Here is a 24,189-nt window from a genome sequence, read left to right on the forward strand (position 1 = left end):
TTTGCAAATGACGAAAGAATAAATATAAAAAAAAAAAAACGTTAGAAAAACAATAAGGTCTTTCCCTGGTAGGGAAAGCCCTTAAATGTACATGTAAAAAGTTACTGAACTGAACATATTTTATTGTATAAAAAGGGAAGAGATTGAACAAAAGTTCTTTCAACTTGTAAACATCCTCTCCCATAATTAAGTAGTTATAATTTTTTGATAAGCAACCAATACCTGATTATTTAAATCTTTTATTTACAGGATATTAATAGAATTGATTGTCCATTATGTTTCTGTACTAAAAGTTCACTCCATTTTAAATGTTATTGATAATAAAAAAATTTCACAGCTGGAGCTGTTGATATATTTATGTACTTTATATTTAGTGATTATGAAATCACATAAAGAAATACATTAAGTAGCATTCTAGCTAAGAATCATGCTGTACAGTACATGGTTTGAAAGCCTACATATTTTATTTAAAATGCTGAAGTAAACTGAAAATAACATGTAGCTTTTCATAGAAGCCTTAAGAGATAAGGGAAAACATTTTATAGAAATTACTGTAGACTTAAAAATTAAGGGAGATAATTATGTAAATGACACTTAAATATAAAATAAACCGTTAGATTTTCAATGTCAGTTATCTCCTAAGAGCAGACAAATTGGAATGAATGATTTTATTGTATAGACCTAAGCAACTTTTATAATAACAAAAATAAAAACGTGTATCCTTCTTTGGGTGTATCATGCATTACAGAATTTGCATGATTCTTACAAAGACTGCTACTTAAGTTAAATGAATAAATTATCAAAGGCAGTTTGAAGCACCATATGGTTTTAAAATATGTTGCAGTAATCTATTTTTAGTGCTTATGAAATATGTCCCAAGATGCTTACATCATATAAATATACTTTAGTTTCTCCAGAGTTGGCGCCATCTATGTTTCTTTAACTTCATTCATTCAGTTTTTATTGGTCAAAGTTTTTCCAACACCTGTTATAATAGTACTCATAATACATGTACTTAGCTATACATGTACCTATGTTAATACCATTCTGATAGCAATTTCTAAACATTAAGAGCTCACTTCACTTGCATACCACATTAAAGAACCAGTGTGATGTCTGCTTTAATGAGGCTTGTCTTATTGTTTCCTGAAACTGTATGAATTTTAGACGGAAAAAAGAACTTATAAGTTCAATGTTTTCTTCATTTTCCATGCCACTTAACTTTCAGTAAAAAAATGGATGATTACATTTTCCCAGGAGTAATGTTTATGAATGACTCAAGTCATGGTAGGTGATTTTAGAAGAGAAATAAAAGAATTAAACTGTCCTCATGAATGGTACTGTACATGAAATTTATATTTTATTCCCATTCGCAGGAATCATAAGATTAAAATGATCAATTATGAATTGGAGATGGATTTTGTTTTTCTGTGTCTTCTTTTTTTTGCACTTTGAATGATGGAAGGATAGGCAAGTCATTAAGCTGAGTTGGCAGTTTTTTTTCCCTAATTTTATTGTCTTAGGCCAAAAGAAGTAATATGTGTGTTTCTTAATTCACCTTTGAAAAAAAGGGTAGGTACTTATAATTTTTTTTTACTGTACAATTTTTTTATACTTTGAATCTATGGAAGAAACATTCTGACTTAAACAGTGCTTATAGAAAAATGACCCCAAAAAAAATTAGGGTACACAAGATTTAGCTGAAAAATAGGGTGGGTAGAGCAAGTAGAAACGAGCATATTATTTTTTTCGATTTGTCCTTAGGTTTTTGTTTAGGCTTCTAAGAACTTCAAAAATTCTTTTGTACTTCATTACTAAAGGTACATTTGATAGTATTCTTGGGTTGAACTTCTTGTCAGGGCACATTGAGAGAAATGACAACTGCTAATCATAATCACTTGATATTTTGTCACAAGCTTGATGAAGGTTTGCCATATCGTGGGATTTGTTCACTTGATATTTTGTCACAGGCTTGATGAAGGTTTGCCATATCGTGGGATTTGGTCACTTGATATTTTGTCACAGGCTTGATGAAGGTTTGCCATATCGTGGGATTTGGTCACTTGATATTTTGTCACAGGCTTGATGAAGGTTTGCCATATCGTGGGATTTGTTCACTTGATATTTTGTCACAGGCTTGATGAAGGTTTGCCGTATCATGGGATTTGTTCACTTGATATTTTGTCACAGGCTTGATGAAGGTTTGCCGTATCGTGGGATTTGGTCACTTGATATTTTGTCACAGGCTTGATGAAGGTTTGCCATATCGTGGGATTTGGTCACTTGATATTTTGTCACAGGCTTGATGAAGGTTTGCCATATTGTGGGATTTGGTCACTTGATATAGGTTTGCCATATCGTGGGATTTGGTCACTTGATATTTTGTCACAGGCTTGATGAAGGTTTGCCGTATCGTGGGATTTGGTCACTTGATATTTTGTCACAGGCTTGATGAAGGTTTGCCATATCGTGGGATTTGTTCACTTGATATTTTGTCACAGGCTTGATGAAGGTTTGCCGTATCGTGGGATTTGGTCACTTGATATTTTGTCACAGGCTTGATGAAGGTTTGCCGTATCATGGGATTTGGTCACTTGATATTTTGTCACAGGCTTGATGAAGGTTTGCCGTATCGTGGGATTTGTTCACTTGATATTTTGTCACTAGCTTGATGAAGGTTTGCTTTATCTTGGGATTTGATTTCAGACAGTTATTCTAGTGTTCCTTTTAATTCGTTCAGATGTACATTATATCAAATTGTCTGGTTGGATCTGAGTTCATTTATAATGTTAGGATCTTCCTGGATTTTGAACTTTGAACTCTGCTATACTATAATCTGCAGTACAGTCGATATTAATTTTAATAGTATTCCTCTGTTATGTATGTTTCATGTTTGATAAAACGTCTTTCCTGATCTTAAGTATTCAATAATGATAATTATCACTTTGGATGGGTAATATCCTGACTTTGAATAATTAGTCTTAAGACATGCATATATAGACAACTAAGGCTTCTAAAAGATCAAATTTACAGATACAATTTTTTGTTGTGGAGGTGGAAGCAAATGGAGTTCAATTGCAAAATATTTCTCACCATACATTCTACCGTTTTGTTCACTTCCAATCCAGGTTTTCATTACATTTCCATTAGCATGAAATTTTAATTTTTCTGCTCTTTTTCATGAAGTTAAGTGGAGTCGCTGCCTCAAGTCATCCCAGAGGAGACTCCATGTGAAAATATGTTTATAGCTTTCATCATTTGCATTCATACAAAATAACATGTATAATAATTATTCAGCTAGTTACAAACAGGATATAATAAAATGTACCGCAATTGCATTTTATGTTAAATTGAAATAATTTGATTTCAGATTAATTTTCGTTTAAGACCAGGTGGAGTCATCATTTTTATCCTTAAGTCAAATGTAGAGAAGTGTATTTTAAGTTGTTATTTAATTCGTTAATGAACAGCAGAAACAAAAAGTTACAAGGTGACATGCATAACATAATTTATGCCGTAGAGACAACAACCCCACCAGGATGAAATTGCCCAACATTGGTCTTCAATGAACAACTTGGAAAACCTAACACCACAAGGCTGGCTGCAAAACATCTTTATACACAGGTACAGGGAAAGACTTGTACCTTAATGCTCAAGTAACACAAAAATAAACTAAAGATGAAACCAAAACATGACATACTGAGGCCAGAAATTCCTGATTTGGGTCTGGTATAGCAGGTAATTTTTGCATGTGCTAACTTTTGCAGATTTTAGTGGTCTGTCTTAAGTAGCACTCCAGCTAAGAATCATGCAAAATGTTATTCATGGGTAAAAAAGCCTACATATTTTTATTTTTAATATTTTATTTGAATTGCCATAGTAAACAGAAATTAACATTCAGTTTTTCATATAACCTGTGTTCTTTGGAGATAAAAATTATATAGAATGCACTGTAGATTTCAAAATTAAGGGAGATAACTCTGTAAATGACACTCAAATATAATAGAATTTATTGGATTTTCATTGTTGATTATCTCATAAGAGCAGGTAGATATGAATGAATAATTACACATATCAGAGTATCGACCCATAATACAATTTAATTACAAAAATAAAAATATGTAGTCTTTTTTGGGGTGTATCACATTTTTCAGATTTTGCATGATTTTTACAAAGACAGCTACTTAAAATGCCAAAATAAGTTCCGTGAAATACTTACTCTCAGTTTATATATTTTGTGCACCACTAAACACTCCCAATATCTGCCAAATATTTTCTTAAACCTTTTTGCCAAAAAGTAAAAAAATTTCACTCCTGCCGTACTTTATACTACGTGTGTAAAACCTTGTTTGAGCATTAAATGGAAGTGAACATTAAAACAATACATTAGGGTAAAAATCACAGTGCACTTTGTACCAATAACATCATGCTGCCAGTTGTTCATTTCCATTGTATAAAATCATGGCATACGTCTTCATTCAAAGATATGCAAAAATGACCTTCACTGGTACAAAAAATACAAAGAAGCTTGAACAAAGGACAGAATCCAGAAACTGATCAATATATTTTGAAAAGGGGTCCAGGCTAATTATTTTGTTAATATTTTTCTAAATTTTCACAAAATTAAAGGTTTTTCTAACAAAAGAAAAGATGGGTTCCAATACCCAGAACTCATCCCCATGAATTGGAACATTGGAAACTCTGATACGTGTGAAAATATGTTGTTAAAGTAGGTTCAGAGTAGTAAAATATATAGACTTACCGTATTCAACATGTTTGCCGATTAAATATCTTCCTCCCTGAATTTGTTTGATGCCGAAACCATCAAAGGGTATAGAATGATTATATCTTATTTACAATGTTCGTTACGAATTTACTCAAAATTTACAATCATTGGACAAAGACAGTTTTGATCATAATTAAAAACCAAACTCCAGACTTTCTCCACAATTTAAATGCAAATTTTATCTCAGTTATTATATTGAACTGTAGAAATTAGATCTAACTCAATAGATAGTATTCTTTTTGATCGTTGTATTTTATGAATGGATGTATAGCTGTTTCAGAGACAGCTATCCTGTCGTTTTATCGACCATTATTATTAGATCAATGCATTTTTATATGCTGATGAAATAATTGATTCAGATATCTTTATATACTCAGAATGGATCAAATTGTGTTTTATTGTCACAACTGATAGTTTTTTTTTGGTTCTGTGTTGTTTCCATTGATTGGCAGGGAAATTGACAATTAGTATTTTAATTTTGGAAAGAGACAAAGGGATTGGAAATTTATAATTGTATTTACTATATCATATGGGTTTTCCTAAGTTGTTTAAACTCTTGAATTTCATTTTTTTTTCTGCCCTGATTGTTGATTAGTATCTTGTAAAGTGGAAGTCAGGAGACAGTTGGTGTAAAGTGTTAAAAAAAAATAGTGGAAGTTTCAATACTTGAATGTAGTGTTCAGATGTTATATAACCCCTCACAAACAGGGCTATTTAGAAACCACCAAGGTTGTCTGTACTTTTATATACCTTATTATAGGCATTTTCTAGATCCTAAATAATTGAATGGATTTCCATTAAACTTTAAATGGATGTTGAATGTCATATTATGACGTACACGGAAGACCATTGGTTGTAAGAGATCTATGTACTTTTTTGAGTCACATATGTTTCCGAGGTTTTGTGTAACTAAATTTATGATAATACCATTTTTTACACTTTCTTTGTAAATTTTTTTTAACTTTCACTAAAAATGTGTTAAAATGCACATGTCCTTTACCTTATTCTAATAGTCTTTTAATGTAAAGCAACAAAGAAATTTAATACTATATAATTTTATAAAAAGCATACATAAGAAAAAAAAATCATTTTAAAAATGATGAATTTGTTATGAATACAAATTGTTTTGGCTGTGTTTCTTTACAATATAAATTGAAATTGAAGAGATTTAATAAAAATCAGGAAATTATGGCAGGTGACAGTAACACCATTTGCTTTATGAATAACAGGGGCAGATCCAGGATTTGAGTTTGGGGGGAGGGGGGGGCGTTAATTGAATTAAATGCTATGCAAAGCAAGGCAAAAAATATTATGGGGTGAAACTTGTGGTGAAAATTGATTTCCTGAATTAGGGTACTAAGTTTTCACAATCTTTATTATTTCCATCATAGATTAAATGGATTAAAAATATCATGTAAAATTTGGTGAACTTTTATTTTAGTAATTGCTTTGCTAACAATTTTAACATTTACAAGTAGAAAAATTAAATGAGCCATTTTTATTTGTTATTTAAAACATGTACAATTAGGAATATATATCAGGATTCTAGGATTTTATAAAATTTGGCATTTCCACAGGAAAACTCCAAATGAAGATTAACTTTCCCGCAATTAAAGTCTGTTTTCCAAAACTTAACAAATCCTTTCAGAAATGCAAGTTTTCTTCTTGCCAAAAGGAAAGTGGAACAAAATAAACAACTCTCCCATACCAAAACTGTGTTTACCTCATGTGATGGCAAAGTGGAATCCTAGAACACTGAATATATGTTTAAATTTCAGAAATTTACAGCCTTTAAAAAGTTAAGCATAATAAACATATTTGTAAATGTCAGGGGTTTCATTATTTTTTTGCAATGCAGGTACCTTTGGTTTTGTAGGAGGTACTTTTCATCATTTTTTTTTTAATGAATATGTATGAAATTTTAAAATTCTGGAGGTACCTTTCAGTAGTTTAGAAGGATAAAAGTACCTGGTACCACCTCTTAATGAAAGGCCTGAAATGTACTAAAAACATGTATTTTAATGTGATACATCAACAGACTTTTCAGCTTTCTGAAGATTATCTTTTTTTTGTAAGGCAGTTTGCAGTAGATAATATATACCATGATTAAATTTTACCTTCAGGTTATGATATTTTAATCATACAGGTGATATAAGCCGAAAAATATTTTAAACATTTATGATGTCTTTAATTGAATCTAACACATATGCATTTACATAAAACAATTGCATTTAAAATTCAGTAAGAATGATCTTCATGAAAAATTAAAATTTTATGTATGTGAACTAAATGTGTCAAGGCATGATATACCCTATAGCGAGTAATTTTTGCTGAGTGGTTTTGTTTTTTTTTTAAATTTTTTTGGCTTATTTTTGTGATCAGTTTTTAAATCACCAAAATAAATTCCGCAAAATATTTACCGGGTACTCTTGGTGTGAGTACTTAGTGCCCCATTTCAGCATCCTCAAAAATTTTTTGAACCCTTTTTTGCATCTAAATTATATATTAATATGGCCCTCAAAGTATGTATTCGGAGGTAATACCTCAAAAATCATGAAGAAGGGAAAGTATGGATATTTTTTTTTAATTTGTTATGACAGTCTTCTTTGTCAATAAATTGCCGTTCAAGTCCGCAAATTTTATTCCTTTATGGTTTCAGGAATTCAAAAAAAAAAAGGAAATGGCAGAGAGGATTTGCATTACCTTAAACTTTTATATTGTTAATGTTATTAAAGTACTTTCATGATCTAGTTAATAAAATGTACAATAAACATTCTGTCGGAGTTAGAAATAGTAGCCTGCCCACCAGTGACTGGCTATTTTTGGGCAGGGGTGGCTAATTTTTAACAAAAATATATATCCCCATATAGTAAATATATTGAAAAATTATATTTGGGACTGGCTAGAATTTGAGTGAATTTTCTACCCTGTATCTGGCCATGAGTAGTAAAGTTTATGGTTTTACAAAATTTAAAAAAAAAAGAAAAGTGTGTGATACAAGCTGATTTTATTATTTTTATACCACATTGCATTGTTTTTTGAAAATCAGGAAGCTTTCTTGTTTTATTAGTTATTATTATCATTATCATCAAGAAACATTTTTAGTAAGACGATGAAAAAAAAATATGCCTGTCTAATGTTGAAGGTAAGATTGAATGAAAAAATATGGTAGGTAGGTAGAAAAAATTATTTTATTTTCAGAAATTATTTTATAAAGACACTTAAGGGAGAATTTCTTGAATACAACAAGGCTAAACAAAAAACTTTTGTTTTGCATCATTTTATGAAATAAAATGTATTAGGGTATGTATGGTAACCTTAAACAGAAGTTTTTTTCTTTAAATGTTCACAATATTTTCTAAATTTACAGTGGTACTTGAATAACAATGTACATTTTAATTGACTGATTATATATATTTTCATGGCAAGGTAGTATGAACACAAGTCCTCAATCTATCACATGTGTTTCTTTGTTTTATTTTATCTATTTATTTTTTTTTTTTTAAACACCACAGGAGGATGCAGTATAGCGTGATAATTGTCAATTTTCTTTGCAAAGATCAGAATTTTGTTAAATTATGAAAATTTTTGGAAAATACTGCATACACTTAATATTTTTAATCAGCATGTTTTATTAATGCAAAAGACAGGATTTCGAAGTTATGTTATCAAACAGAGTAAAATTTTGTTATTATTTTTAATTCTAAGTAATTGAACCATAAGTTCTGAGAACTTTCCTTGACTATGCATCATGTTCCAGCTTTGTTTACTGATTACATCATCGTATCGGAAAATAGAGAGTGCAGCTCTCCCAGCAAATTGCATAATGATATTGCTTTTTTTTCTCTTTTGTAGGTTTGACTGAATTTAACACCATATTAGAAAATTAATTTACAAGATAAAAACTAAGTAAGTTTTTGATATATTGAAAAAGAAATATGATAAAAAATTTTACTAGAAACAACAATATTATGGTATAAATAGCACCTACCTTAAAGTGATGCATTGTGTATAATCCTTGATTATTCAGTTTTAAATGGGATTCCCCATTCTAAAGGTTTTCCCAATAGTGAATACACAGTGCTGTTTACGATTAAAAGCAGTAGCTTATGTCATCGACAGTTTTCACTTAGTAGTCTCCCTTTCATTTCTTTTGTCCAAGCTAGAACATCAAGATTGATTTTTTTTTTAATCCATTACGTGTGAAACCAATAACTGTAGTCCTATAACTCCTTCGTAACAACTATAACATCATCAGTAAAAATAGCACATTGCACTCGCATAATTATGTCAATGAAATGTCGTATTCAAATGAATCCATGTTGAGTCATAATGTGGAAACAGCACCAATCGCTAGTTCAAACAATGCATTTGTTTTTCCAATACATGGTTTGATTGTAGAATGAACTAAAAAATGACAACTGGTTCACAATTATCTGATTTTATCAGTAAATTATCAGAGAAATTATTGGAGCTATTTTACAATATTTTGTTAATAAGTGGAAGAGTCGTCAATAGAATGATGTCGTTCATTGCAATACGCTAATCGCTTATTTCCGCAGTTTAAGTATGTATCTGATGGAACAAAGAAGATTGATAATGAATACATTAACGATTTGTTGTGGGTTTCCTTTATTTTAACGGTTGTCATGCAAATACCGGTACATGTATTATGTTGAAAATTTCCAGCTTTTAAAGCATGATTCGTTACATTAGTCATTGTTTGACAAAAAATGGATTAATTATGCATAAGATTCCAGATTGCATCTTTTTATCGTAAATTGATACTGCATTTTATGCTTCTAGGTCAAGGTCTCTATTTGATGGAACTACATAATGCCATGATTAGCAATGATAAGGCCTGCATTTTATGATCAAATTTCTTCAGAATCTTCAGATATACATTATTTAATAACATCAAACCTAGACATTGGCATTTTTTTTAATCTTATTGTTTTATAATAAAAGTACATGCTTGATAAACTTTACAAGGGAATATCTTTATATGACTCCATGTTTTGTAAGGAATTGAGAAATTGAAGATATATTCCACTGAATACAGATAGGTGATAGCAATTTTAAAAACAAAAATGTACCCACCCCCCAGCAGGTTTTTTTAGTCCATTCTCAAAGCTGACTTGGAAGTATGAAATCAAATAGTGATTTTCTTTGTTTTTTTCCAATACATCTATTTTTGTGATTTTTTCCTTTCAAATGTTCTAATCTTTTGCCCAATCAGTCCCTCTGTAGGTGGCTGTATTCTACTATAGTTTTTTATTTTTTTTATAAATGTGAAAAAAAAATAGATTAAAAACAGTTTTACACATGGAAAAAACAAAATATGTTTAGGACCAATATTGAATACAGTATTGTTTATATTGTTTTTGCATATAAAACAAATGAAACATGTTTTCCAAAATCAAATGAAAGAGTACTCAAGGTAACCAAGATTCTAACAAAAATCAACAAAATGCAATCCAAGGACAAACACCAGACATGGAAAAAAGACCCATGCAACAAAGAACATAAAATAACCAAAATGATACATACAAAGTAAGAAAAGTAAATGAGCAACTTGGACTCCACTAAAAACCACTCATGTGTGAAGTCATGTGAAAAAAAAAAACACTCATGTATGAAGACCCATTTGGCATTGTACTTACATGTTTTTGGTTTTTTTTGTTTTTGTTTTTTTTTTTTAATTTATTCATGATTCCTTAACTTATGTTTTTTATTTGTTTTTATGATTGTCTTAAACATATGAAATTTTAGGAGGTTATTTTTTCTGGAGGTGAATTCTGTTGGTTGATCATAAAAACTAGGGTAGTGGAACTTATCCTTTGTCCCTCTTTTCATTTTTTTATTCCCAACATTTTAAAATCATGTACAATAATTTCCATATAACTAAAAAATAAATTGAGTTTGTTTGCCCACCGTCGTTTAGCAAAAGCTTTAGAGCCAATTGATCTATACCGTCTCAGAGCTCGATTGGACTTAGTCATATATTGATTAACGGAGTCTGTTTCTAAAGAACTATAACCTCAATTTTCTCTTTATCTGTCTATTTAAATAAGGCTTTTGTGAGTTTTTATACATATATAGATTTATTGGATAATTTCTGGACATCAATAATTTTGATTGACTCTCTGTGTTTACCTTTTAAGGTAAGTGGTTTGAAATAAACTGATATTAAGACTTAATTATAGTAGTCTGACAAGTAATGGGGCAGGTATCATAAGTTTTTTTTTTTGTAAAAAAAAAAGATGTATGGGTCATGTATATGACATAGGTTATAAGTATTTGAGGTCAAGTTTTAATTTTTTGTCTATAATTGGTGTGTAGGATTGAGTTAGTAGGGCTTGTTTATTGTGGATGTAGAGCAATCTTTAGCATCGCAGGATGACTCAGCAAAATGGCTGAGGTCTAGACATTTTTTTTTTCTCCATAGTTATGTTTACTCTCTGATTTTCATGTTATTTTCTCTGTAAGAACACCCCTATCATTATGATGATACATGATATTACTTTCACATAAACATTTTAGAAACCAACTTTATTTTTGAAGTCACTCAGTACATTGATGCAGAAATTTTACTACACTACACACTTGTTATATGAAGGTCATGTTTAAAATATGCATTGTATAAGAATTTTAAGAACTCCTAGTAATTAAAGATGCCATGGCAGGGTGTGGTTAGGGGTATAAATATAGTAAATATTCATGACATCACAAGGACCACCCCTTTTGGGGAGAACAATCTGTCATGAAGAGAAGGCCAGTGGCTATGGAATTGAATAATATTTTTTCAATTTAATGTATTTTGAAAGATATTTCATTTTTGCACTTCAGAATATGCCAGTTCTTATATTGCTGTTCAAAATTTTTTTCAAAGCACTTTAAACAGTGGTGGGGGCTAGGGTCAAAATTTAGCACATTTTCGCATTGTATGTAAAGAAACCATGGATATGACCAAAAAATGCTGAATGACCCTATGTTTTGAGAGTTGCAAAAGATAACTTGGCTCATGACCCTTAAAGAGTGATGCATAAAACTGCTTGATTTCGAAAGGTTTATTCACAAGGGGCATCACTTAAAATATGGGTTTGCAAGGAAGCAATGGGTGTCTTTTTACTGAACTTATTCCTAAAGGTTGTTCTATGACTGGGAAAGATAAAATTACATTTCTGACAAGTAAAAGTGAAAGCTAAATGATACTTGCTCAAAATACAACCAAATTTGATCAATTTTGAACATGCATGAAAAGAAACGCATTGTTATTAATTCAGACAAGTAGAATTTTCATCAATATGACGAATAGTATAAGGTTCACGAAATGTTAACATCATACCCTGCATGTTGTATACTAGTTATTGTTTAAATGTAAAATGTTTGGGCAACAAAGGGCGACCTGTTTTCAGACAAATCTTACACAGCAGGTCTTCTGAGACTGAATGAGGAAACATCATTTACAGTAATATTCTGCTAAAGATGAGGGAATTATAGAATCTGCAATGATAGTGAGTTGATTTCTTACATCAAGAGAAATAAATTCATAGTTTTCATATGAAGGCATGCTGAGATATTAAAACTTATTATGAGGATGTGAGAAATTTCATAACCAACAAGCTAAAGTTGTAGACTCTTTTTCTTAATTTTCCAAAATGAAATCTTGGGCTTCATTAAGCAACTTTGTCGTACTAGAAATTGTAGCTATTGACTGTCTATGATGTCAACGGTTGTTATAGGAGAACAAAGTAAGAAATGCCTCAATGTCGCCTTCAACCAATGAGATTTTATAGACAATGTGATAAAATCATGACCAACCACCCCTTTCTATTTTGGCCAGTCAATGTCTGAAAACTTGAATCTCTCCAGAGACAAGAAATATTTTTCTCATACGGCCAAGAAGTTTGAAAATCGATTGAAAATAACAGAATATCATTCACAAAGATACTTTGCTAAAGAATATACAAATTTTTAAGGCTGTTTGCAGTCACACTTTTGTTCCAGAATATTTTTAGGGTCCTCAAAACCAAAATACTCAAACTTAAAGTACATTTGTTTGGAACATGATACAGTTAAAGTAAGATTGAAGTGTATATTTTGTTTATTGATTAGGAGTTATGGCCCTTTCTTCCCCTGAAAATTTGGATAGGAGGTACATGTCGCACACAATAATACAGGAATAAGAAGTGTAAGTATTCCAAACTAAGGGTGCACTATACAGTTACATTAAGGTGCACTGTTTCGCACACCAAGTTACCCCAGTCAAATTTTGTAAAACTTAAAATTAAAAGTTGAAATTTGGTGAATATATTGTTTAAAAGTAGATAAGCATTTATACATAGACAGATGTAATATATCTTATGGTAAACAGGTGTAATTTAAATGAAAAATGGTATCCGGAACATTTCAGTCCCCTGCCGTATTAGGTTCTCTCCTCAGCATCAGATGGCTGATTTACCTTATTTTGCACAAACTTTTGGGACTGAAATTGTGAGAGAATGAATCGAAAAGGGTCTCATTATTTTTACCTTTTTTCCACCTACTCCATGCATGCTTTCATCCTGTGGTATTGTCTAAGTGCCTGATATTTTATAAAACATAGTATTTGGCTGTTAGTTTTGGAAAGGCACCCGATTTGTACTAAAACTCAGTAATATTTTTTTCATTATGTTACCATGGCTACTGCATTTTATAACAATAATCACTAAATTACCTATAAATGACTTGAACCTCCACACACCAAGGATTTTAAAAATATGCACTTTTTTTTATGACAAAACACTTGAAGTTTCTGTGGACTGCCTCAAAATAGCTTTATTTCAACAAAATGAGACCAAATTTTCAGAAATGACCTAACTGTATTGTACTACCTAACATGTACACAACACTATCAACTTGAAAAATTTTGACAGTGAACCAGTTTCTGCGATTATTTGTTGGCATGGATAACTCACTCCTTTCCTCTGGGTTAAGAATTGTAACCAGAAAAAAAAATCAACAACACTTCCAACCTGAGATAAGTTAAGTGGTAAAGGTCTAATGCAGTTGATTTGAGTTGCACTTATATCAGAATGAGCAATATAATGGCCCAAGCTACATTGTCCATCCAAAAGTTCTAAGTAGCACTCCTTCGTAAGAATCATGCAAAATGTGATTCATGGTTGGAAAGTCTAGATATTTTTCATTTGATATTTTGTTTAAAATATTATAGTAAACAGAAATTAACATGTGGCTTTTCATATAATTCTTGTTTATAGGAGATAAAAATTATGCAGAATGTACTGCAGAATTCAAAATTAAGGGAGATAAGTCTGCATATGACACTAACATACATTAGAAACTGTTAAATTTTCAATGTCTGTTATCTCCTAAGAGCAGACAGACTGGAACAAATAGTTATACATTTCATCATGAAGACCTATAAAGCTTATTAATAAAAAAAAATGTATAGCCATTTTTAGGATGCATCACATTTTACAGAACTGCATGATTCTTACAAAGACTGCTACTTAATTAGTATTGTGGCCTATAGCTATGCAGACAAAAATTGAAAAAAAAAGTGTTGCCTTATTATGTCTAGGGGATATTTATTGACAACATCAAGTGGTGATACCAGTACTTTACAATTTTCACCTTTTAACTTAGAGAGAAGGAAACAGTAAAGTGAAAGCATACAAGACAGCATAAATAAAACAATACCAGTAGAGATTCTAAAATTGGATTCACTCATGGACTGAGATTACTGCTTGATTCAATCTCTTCATTAAACTTTAATTGGACATTAACCTAATATCTTGGTAGGTGAAACTTTTACATATGACCAATCCATCAAGGTAACACCGTATCAATCATTTGGATACCAGATTAGAAAACCAGCTCATACTATTTCACATCTGTCCTATTTGTTTGAAGTTGATAGTAAATATATGCAATACCTGAGTTATGGTATGAAATTTGATAGACAAGTACATGATTTTGTACTTTAATGCTCTTGCCTGGGTTCCAAGAAGAAATTATAAGTCCTTAATATAAAATTGTTTGTTTAAAAACTCAAACTGTGTGCATTATGAAACCCTCCCCTTACCATATCAATGCAACCAGTTTGGGGATACATATATATAGGAATAGCTATTTTCTACTGCCTTAATGTCTCTGTCCAAGACATAATGAAATAATTGAATTTGATTTGTAACAGGTTTTCTGATTGGTTGGTTCTCTTTGCGCTTACAGGTTACTTCGTATATTATAAAAGTATTAAATTTCGTGGTGGACAGAAAAGCGCAATAAAGTAGTATCCACAAAATTGATTTTGAACACTGTAGAACACTTATCATCATTTTTTGAAACCGTGAAATTTGATATCGGCGAATGTGTTCATTTGACAGAATCCACGAAAATTAGCAACCATGAAAATTGATTCGTTTACAGTAACCTGGCTTGGTACAATGACATCAGTAAGGTCCACACTCTGCAATTCAAATCATCTGAAATAAAATTATGTTTTTGTTACGCACCAATTATTAAAATTAGGACTATCACCTGTTAGAAATTAAATTAGAAACAGTCCTTACATATGTTTTGTGTTTTTCTGCCTGAATGGCATATTTTGACATTTTCCTTTTATTGTTAAAGTTCTTGCCAACTAGACTAAATCAAAATTTGTTTTGGCATTGTCTTTGATCAGACACATTTGGCCACGACTGTACAAACTTTGTAAGCACAACTCCTAATGTGTTTTAAGGTCTTTGATGACATCTTATTTGAAGTTAATGGCATTATATAGAGTCTCATCTGATGTTTGCAAAAGGAGATTAAATCAAAATTATTGCCAACATGCATACATGTAAATATTCATGTGGAGTGGTCTAATTTTGAGTCCAGTAGCAGTTCTGGTTCTATTTTAGAACAAAATACTCATTAACAATTCAAAAAAAACATTGTATCATGAAAAGTTCTGTTTTATGAATAATTAACATTCTTAAAGGTTACACATACACAAATATAGTGGTTAGGTAACACCCACAAATGTGTTGATATTTGGTATAAAATGCATTAGTGGGTTGTAGTATGATTTATATGTACATAGGGATGCACTCTTATTTCAACATGAACCTTTCAAATAGGTATTAAAGGTCCAGTTAGAGTGCTAGGCTGATCTACTTGATATCAATCATTTTCAACCTTTTCGAAAATCACCATGTATAGCATTAGTATAAATATAGCCCCAGAAATTTGATGCACTGGGATTAGTGGTAGTTGAGAAGGGACATAAAACCTTAAGAACAGTCTGAACAAATTAAGCGTGGACTTAAAGTGCAAGTCGGGTAAAACTTTACTGAGATACTGTCATGATTGTGTAACAACCCATTAACAATTGATAAGATAGTATGAAATTTACAGACAGTTAGCTTCTACATATCATCTATTTACCCGCTATGGTTAGTTAAGTGGGGGTGGGGGGAGGAAAGAAATGTTATTCAATTGTCTGTTGTTCCATCATACTTCTGATTTCCAGATAATGTTTTGTGAACATTTGACTAAATAATTAAAATCTTCTTGAATAGAACTCTATGTTATGAACCGAAAAAAAAACCTAGTATATTCTATAATGGTGCATTCTATTTAACAATGGGGAGTGATGGCCTCTTCTTCACATGCCAGTAGATTATTATACCTTCACCTAATTAGTGGGTGATATTTTGGAAACACCTAATAAATTGTCTATCCACAATTCCATTCATCTTCCTGTCTGTCTTTCTGTACTTCGATAATTCATCAAAATTACCTCAGCTCCTAATGGGTAGAGTGATTTCAAATTAGGTGTGTGGCTTCATTAAGTAAGCCATTTTGGTTTCTGTGCAATAACTACTGTACTTTGTGTACTCTGCAAGTGTGGATATACCTAGCACAACAGTATGTGCAAGCTCTAGTTTAGAATGTAGGGTGAACTTTTAGGACTTTTATTATGATTTACATATGAAGACTTTATGAAAGTTCTATGTAAAATGCATCCAAACTCAATGCTCAATCCAGTCAGGTTGTACATTGGATGCATGTATGCAAAAAAAAACAAACTCCAAACAACTAATTGAACAACTGATGAATACATTTATAAAATATGCATTCTGTGATATTTATGATGAGATTATAAAAGTTCTATGTGAAATACATCCAAACTCCATGCTGAATCCAGTCTGGTTGTACAACTGATGTATACATGCATTAAACATGCATTCTATGATTGATTGAGACATGGAAATGTCCTTTAAAAGTTCCTGTCTGTGTCTGTATCTCAAGTGGCTCTACCTTTCTAATCTTATCCTTGTTTTTTCTCCTGTTATTTTTTAGGAATTCTGGATTAATTCTTTTGTCCTATAGTTCGAATTTTTTGGGTAAGTTTTTAAAAAAAAATTTTCATTGGAAAAGAATCTGTTTTACACAAATAAAATGAAGCTCTTTGGGTGGCTGTAATGTTGTTTATCTATAAAAGCTATTGTAGATTGGAATCGGCTAGTTCGCCTTTCTCTAGGAAAAAGTTAAATAGGGATCTACATTGAAATCTGTCTTTACAGAATACTGAATACCAGAACCCTGTCTATGTATAACTACTGTAAACTGAGAAATTTTGGTACCATTTTTTTGTGGTTTCTGCTATAAATCTGCTTTCACACAGTTTTAAATTGGTGATCATTCATCAAATTGTACTGTTATGTTCTTCAAAGAAAATACTTGTGACAGTTTAATTTTCGCGTTATGAATCTTGGCACAATAATAGTAAAAGTAAAACTTGCTGCGAAAAAATTTCACGGTTTACAGTATAGACATTTTCTGTTTTGTCATATTATTTTCAAGGCAGTGTTAGTTAAAGAATCCACCAGGGAAATAGGGCTTAGCTTTCAGTCTTTGGTTCATACAGGAGTCACTGTTGGAATGCTAAGGTCTTTTCACATATATCTGGACTTTGAATTTTAGGTCAAAGGTTAAGAAGGAGCCTTTATCATTACTTAAAGAAGAGTAAGCACTGGTAAATGTACTTGTATATGTTCCTAAGCACTGATATGCAGTGGCTGACTCTGAGGGGAGAGGCAGATTCCAGGGGTTGTAACCCCCTTTTGTTGGAAAATTTTTATTCTGTGGTTAAATGAGAAAATAGTTTACTTGAACCCCCCTTTCATAATCTGGAAATTTTTTATCAGTTTTGATATTTTAAACTGACTTCGATGATTTCCAAATATCAGAAAAATTGAAGGATATTGAGAAACCATGAGTCACCTATATTCCACAAAACATAACCTTGACAATCAACATCCTATTGGGTAACACCCCAACTGTACTTTTATACTCAATTCACTTATCAGATTTTTTACTTGAATGAAAGCGATGATTGATTCCAATACACCAGCAAATGTAGTTCCTGGGTTAAGACTTTAAACTTCAAAGGAACCAGAAGAGATTTACCAGCAGTTTTTTTTGAAAATAGGAACATTTATTCAACAATGATTAGGTTAATGACCAAGATCTTATACTGACAAATTAATTCAGTTTTAATTAGAAATTTGATGTGAGTTCCCTAAAGATTCTTAATGGTTAAGAACTGTTGGTTAATACTGTTTGCCTGTGATCAAAGTAACAAATTATTAAGAAGTAATATGTGCATGAAGGATATACAGGAAATCCTGTTTAAATCAACTCCCTTTTAAACTAAAGGTTTGATTACCACAGGTTTGAAGTAAAGGTTTTGTTTGATTTCTGCAGGTTTAAACTAAAGGTTTTGATTGGTTAAGCCAGGTTCAAACTGAAAGTTTGTTTTATTTAGGCAGGTTTTAACTCAAGGTTTATTTTGTTAAGACAGGTTTGAATTTAAGATTTTGATTGGTTTAGGCGGGTTTGGACTAAGTGTTTTGATTGGTTTAGACAGGATTGAATTGAAAGTTTTGTTTGGTTTAGGCAGGCCTGAACCAAATATTTTGTTTTGTATATTCAGGAATTCAGGCTTGAATCACATTGCAATGAAGGGACATAAGATTTCTTTATTTATTTGTAATTTAGAGCTGGTTTTGCGTATTCCTCTCCAGAAATTAGGGAAGAGTAATCAAGGGAACCAAGGTTATAGTGGTAATCAAAGAGTAATCAAGGGAACCAAGGCTATAGCAGTAATCAAAGAGTAATCAAGGAAACCAAGGTTATAGTGGTAATCAAGGGAACCAAGGTTATAGCGGTAATCAAAGAGTAATCAAAGGAACCAAGGTTATAACAGTAATCAAAAAAGTAATCAAGGGAACCAAGGTTATAGCAGTAATAAAAGAGTAATCAAGGAAACCAAGGTTATAGCAGTAATCAAGAAAGTAATCAAGGAAACCAAGGTTATAGTGGTAATCAAAGATTAATCAAGGGAACCAAGGCTATAGCAGTAATCAAAGAGTAATCAAGGAAACCAAGGTTATAGTGGTAATCAAGGGAACCAAGGTTATAACGGTAATCAAAGAGTAATCAAAGGAACCAAGGTTATAGCAGTAATCAAAAAAGTAATCAAGGGAACCAAGGTTATAGCAGTAATCAAAGAGTAATAAAGGGAACCAAGGTTTTAGGGGTAATCAAAGAGTAATCAAGGGAACCAAGGTTTAAGCGGTAATCAAAAGAATGTAATCCAGGGACAAAGACTAGACATGGAAAACAGACATACACAACAAAGAACATAAAGTAACAAAAATCACACATACAAAGTAACAAAACCAAATGAGCAACTCTGACTCCACTTAAAACTGGGAGCATGGACCAGGTGCACCAGTAGGTAAGCGTCCTCAGTTTTTCTAGAAACACCTGCCGAGTTGCTCATAAAAAGTCGAGTCCGGGGTAGACAAACGAGGAAAGGAAAACTATGACCCGTTGAATAAATCAGTTTTCATAGGAAGATAACCTCAGAATTCATCATTTAAACTATTTAGTTGAAGCATTTGAAAAAACCATTACTAAATCACTCAAATACCTTTTTAGGCTATTTATATGTCTCTCTGTCTGTGTCCATCAAACTTTATGTTTACTTTGGAATTTAAATATTTCATTTCAAGATGGGGTTACGTCATAAAATTTTTGATCTTTAACCCTTTGACTGCCAGAGTTTTCTCTAAGACTGCCTGAGGTATTTTCGAAAATGTTTTCCGGGCTGTTGTACTATGATGTATCGTTGTGCAGTGATTGTATGACGTTATAAAGCTGCCTCTGATAAGAGGCGTCAAGAGGGTGGAATAAATACCACACACTTGTTTCCCATTACCATTTTTTTTTAATTGCTTTTCCCTTGATGGGAAGTCTGAAAATATTGACGGAGCAGCTAATCTAAACATTAAACATTAAAATTTCAATTACAAAATATGAATGTTAATGAACAAAAAGCAAATGACACTGTTGACAGGAAAGGACTTTTTGAAAGAAATAAAATAAATGAAAAAAAATAAATGATGCTACCTCACTATACATACATTTGTAGTAGACTTTTAACTTACATTGTACATGAAATATTTTTTTCAAAACAGTAACATGAAAAGGGCAGTGAGTACTATCAGACTGAAATGATTTCATGGACAATGCTATTCACCTGATACAAGTAAAAATAATATTTTATGTGGTTTTCATCCAACTGTCTTTCCATTTGATGAAAGGTTTTGATGGAGTTTTACCTATGAGTTTCAAAATATTTGATTCATTCATTCATTTCTATATTTCTTTATTTTGTCATTAAATGAGATTATGAATATATTTGTAACACTCGGAACCGTGATGGGACACGGAGGTACGATGATTACACTGAAGTGCGATGGTAATGCACTGAAGTGTGTTTGTGATCACACTGAACTGCGATGGTTAGAAATGATTGTTGACTGCCTATAGGGTATGTTAGTCTCATCATGTGACCACGTGAATTCAAGAGAATGGGTCCTAGTCTACCATTCAAAAGCATAGAGATTTGTCATTTAGAGAGCGTTGAATTCAGTGAAGGGAAGAAATATTTCTGTGTAAAAAAATACAGATAAAAATGACAAATAAATATTTCTAAATGATAGATATAGTAAGAAAAAACATAAACTAGAAGATTTTGAATTGTAATACAGCATTTTCAGGTACCCGGAAATAAACAATAAAATACAGATCAGTCTTCGGTTTTCAATACATTCTACATCGAAAATTCCGGTAGAGAAAATGAAACCAGAATGAGACTTACATACCCTATAGCAACGTGGAAATGCTTTGGCCACTACATGTATGTGCATTTTGAATTTCTTTTTGTACTTTGCTGAAATGTTTTGAATCTCATGTTTTTCCTTTAATATCGTAAATATTTGAAAACTAAAAAATACCATAATTAATTAACAAAATGATTTTACAGGTGGGATTCTAGCCTACATGCAACAAGATTAGAAAGAAAATTACCTTCATTCATTTCAATGCCATACTACCAATTATTTAGGAAATTATAAAAGTAAGATTAATACTAATTATACTTCCATTATTTACTATACTATCGCTAAAGAATACTAAAACAGTTAACGAAAAATCTACTATATTAAGTAAATGTCCCGCCAAAATTTACTTACAATTTACTTAACTCAATAATTGATCAGGATCCCATATTTTGATTTTTGCGTTCTGATGCATCATTTGCTAAAAAATGATAGTATAAAGGCTAGTGATGCAGAATTGAAGTCAATTCAAGTAATATCTTCCATTTACAAGCGCTTACGCATGTACAGTTTTGTTTCAACATTGAATGGGATACCATCGCACTTCCGTGTCCGCTCTATATAAACAAACGCACTTCCTGTGTATTTAGTGTTACACATCCAACATACTACTGTGTTGACCATCACAGAACAGCGCGACCAGTGCACTTCAGCGTCCCAAACGTACTTCCGAGTCTTACATATATATACAATAATACAGAATGTTAAATCCTAGCCATCACATATTTTTTTTTGGTTTTTGATCCTTCAAAATGCCTTATGTCACTGGTCTATCACAGGAATTTCCCTACTATTTCTGAACACTACACAAAAATATAGTCCAAATGTAATTCCTTTTATATCATTCAATACCTCTTTTATAACAAGTCAATATATTCCTTGCAATTTATCTGTTCAATAATATTCAATTATTTGTGCAAATAAAATTAAGATCCAGTTTTCATATCAACTCAAGATTTGAGGAACTCCTTTTTGGCTTTGAAAGATATTTAGTGATAAATTTACATTTAGGGAATTTATTTCTTATGTAGCAATGTGACTGGTAGGATAAAATGTATTTAATATTTTCATTTCAACACACTAATAAGTCAAATTATCCATCCTTTCATTGATATTTTACCATTTATAAACAGAAGGTGAAGAGCAGTGATTTCAACCAAGTTAAATTGGCAGGAAAATTCAAATTGATAAAAGTGTCTAGTTTTTGAAAACTCTGAGTTAAGGAAATTATTTTCTTAAGCTGAAATTGGTTTTATTTAAATATAGTTTTTATGTAGGATAAATACTCTGTTAATATAGCTTTTGAAAGAGTAACCATGGGAACCAACGTTATAGCGGTAATCAAAAGAACATAATCCAGGGACAAAGACCAGACATGGAAAACGGACATACACAACAAAGAACATAAAGTAACTAAAATCATACATACAAATTAACAAAAGTAAATGAGCAACTCAGACTCCACTAAAAACTGGGAGCATGGACCAGGTGCACTCGTAGGGTAAGCGTCTTCTGCTTTTCTAGAAACACCTGAATGTATATGCACATTAATTTTTGGATAGATCATAATTTAAGGGAAATGGTGAAATGGAACAAAAATTTGTAAATGTGTGTGAAGTTGGGTCCGAAGTATAGATTGACTTTCAGTTTATACATATTAAAAATAAACATGGCCGCTGTTACTAAAAATAGAACAAATGGATCAGACAGTAGTTTATTGCATACATTTCAAAAACTCTTTCAACTGCTGAAATGATCCTTATGATAAGTTTTATCGAAGTCTTTTTGAGTCAAAATTGTTGGCCATCTCCTTGTTGAATTTATTGCCCTTGGAAGACAAACTTTAACCAGGTGAGTGATTCAAGCACCTGGGAGCCTCTTGTTTTGTTTTCACCAAAAGTGTGATTATTGGGATAGAGGCGTTTAAATTTGACAAAATTGTATGTACAATGGTTAAAGAAAACTTATAATTTCTATTGCTATCACTTTATTTGTGTCATGTTTTTGGAATATAGAATTATGTTGTAAGTCTTATCAACTTTTGTGAAGTAAATCATGATCTGTGTATAGAAGCCTATATTCAGTGAAAGTTAGTTATTTTTATTTTTTTAAAATATCCTAAACTGTTTGGCTCTTCGAAAAAACGTGGCCCCCCTTACTAAAAATAAAAACATAGGGGTCAGACAGTAGTTTTTTGCATACATCTCCAAAACTTTTATATCATCATAGTTTCTAAGAATCTTGTAGAGGATTTTTGAATATGTTGATTTCAGCATTTTTTGAAGAATTTAATGAATATGTTTCATTGGCAACTTGAATTTGCAGGTTTGACCAAACAGCAAAAACCAAGAAAATGAAGGTTTTGTTCAGTATAAGCAGGTATGCCACTTGCACAGGTTCATATGCATTCCAGCTCATGTAAAGTGACTTCAGAGATGTCTAGTTTATTTAGGGTTCAATTAATATAGATGTCATTGTATGATTGATTTTGTTTAACAAACATTCTGATGTCAAGTTGACATATTCTGTGGTCAGCTTATTTGGTCAATCAGAGCATGTAATTGAATTAAATGCCATGCAAAGTAAGGCAAAAAATATTATGGGGTGAAACTTGTGGTGAAAAATTTTTTTCTTACCAATTTAAGGGGGAGGCATATGCCCAGCACACCTGTGATATGAAAAATCTTGTCTTTTTTTTGTTGATTCTGATGGTGCGAATAGACAAATGAAACTTTCAAAAAGGTGGTTTTTTTTTCATACCATGTTTCACCCACTGCCTTATTCTCGCATAGACTGGCACTTAGATGAGGCACCAAGAAAGTGCTTCTAAGTGTCAACTTTATTTTTAGCCTACCTCCATTAGTAAAAGAAAATATAGTCATTACTGTCCGTTTACCATTAGAAAAGCCCACAACAGATTTTTATTGAAGTGGTCAGGCTTTCCATATTAAGTGACCATGGTATCAAAAGAGACATTGATTGTCACAGTAGTTGTCATTTATGGTTGAAAACATTATGAATACAAATTAGGTGGACAGCTTGTGTGAATTACTTCTCTGTTTGATAGCTGGACAGTATTGGTTTTTTTTTCTGTGGCAGGTAAATTTTTAACAGTTATTATTTAAAATCAATTTTTGATGGCATTTTTTTAACATAATT

The 24,189-nt window shown here is 31.6% G+C and overlaps 2 protein-coding genes across 3 annotated transcripts in view; one reads left to right on the forward strand and one right to left on the reverse strand.

Moving 5' to 3' along the window:
* Positions 1 to 9,340, reverse strand: part of LOC148601679 (uncharacterized) — a 56,396-nt gene extending 47,056 nt beyond the window's left edge. Inside the window, exon 1 of one of the 2 annotated variants that reach the window (XM_088555676.1) lies at positions 8,778 to 9,340. In XM_088555676.1, coding sequence (XP_088411802.1) covers positions 8,778 to 8,792 — 15 coding nt within the window. In that variant the 5' untranslated portion in view covers positions 8,793 to 9,340. Of the gene's footprint in view, positions 1 to 4,762; positions 5,015 to 8,777 lie in introns of those variants that run through there. The other variant, XM_088555678.1, reaches the window with a different exon arrangement.
* Positions 1 to 24,189, forward strand: part of LOC148601680 (activated Cdc42 kinase-like) — a 136,873-nt gene that overhangs the window by 15,010 nt on the left and 97,674 nt on the right. The window contains exon 2 of the mRNA XM_088555640.1: positions 8,642 to 8,695. The gene's annotated coding sequence lies outside the window, so the exon portion shown is untranslated. The remainder of the gene's footprint in view (positions 1 to 8,641; positions 8,696 to 24,189) is intronic.

Source organism: Perna viridis, chromosome 12, assembly GCF_037379345.1.
Source record: "Perna viridis isolate PV_CMFRI_1.1 ecotype Kerala chromosome 12, ASM3737934v1, whole genome shotgun sequence".
Classification (NCBI taxonomy): Eukaryota; Metazoa; Mollusca; class Bivalvia; order Mytilida; family Mytilidae; genus Perna; species Perna viridis.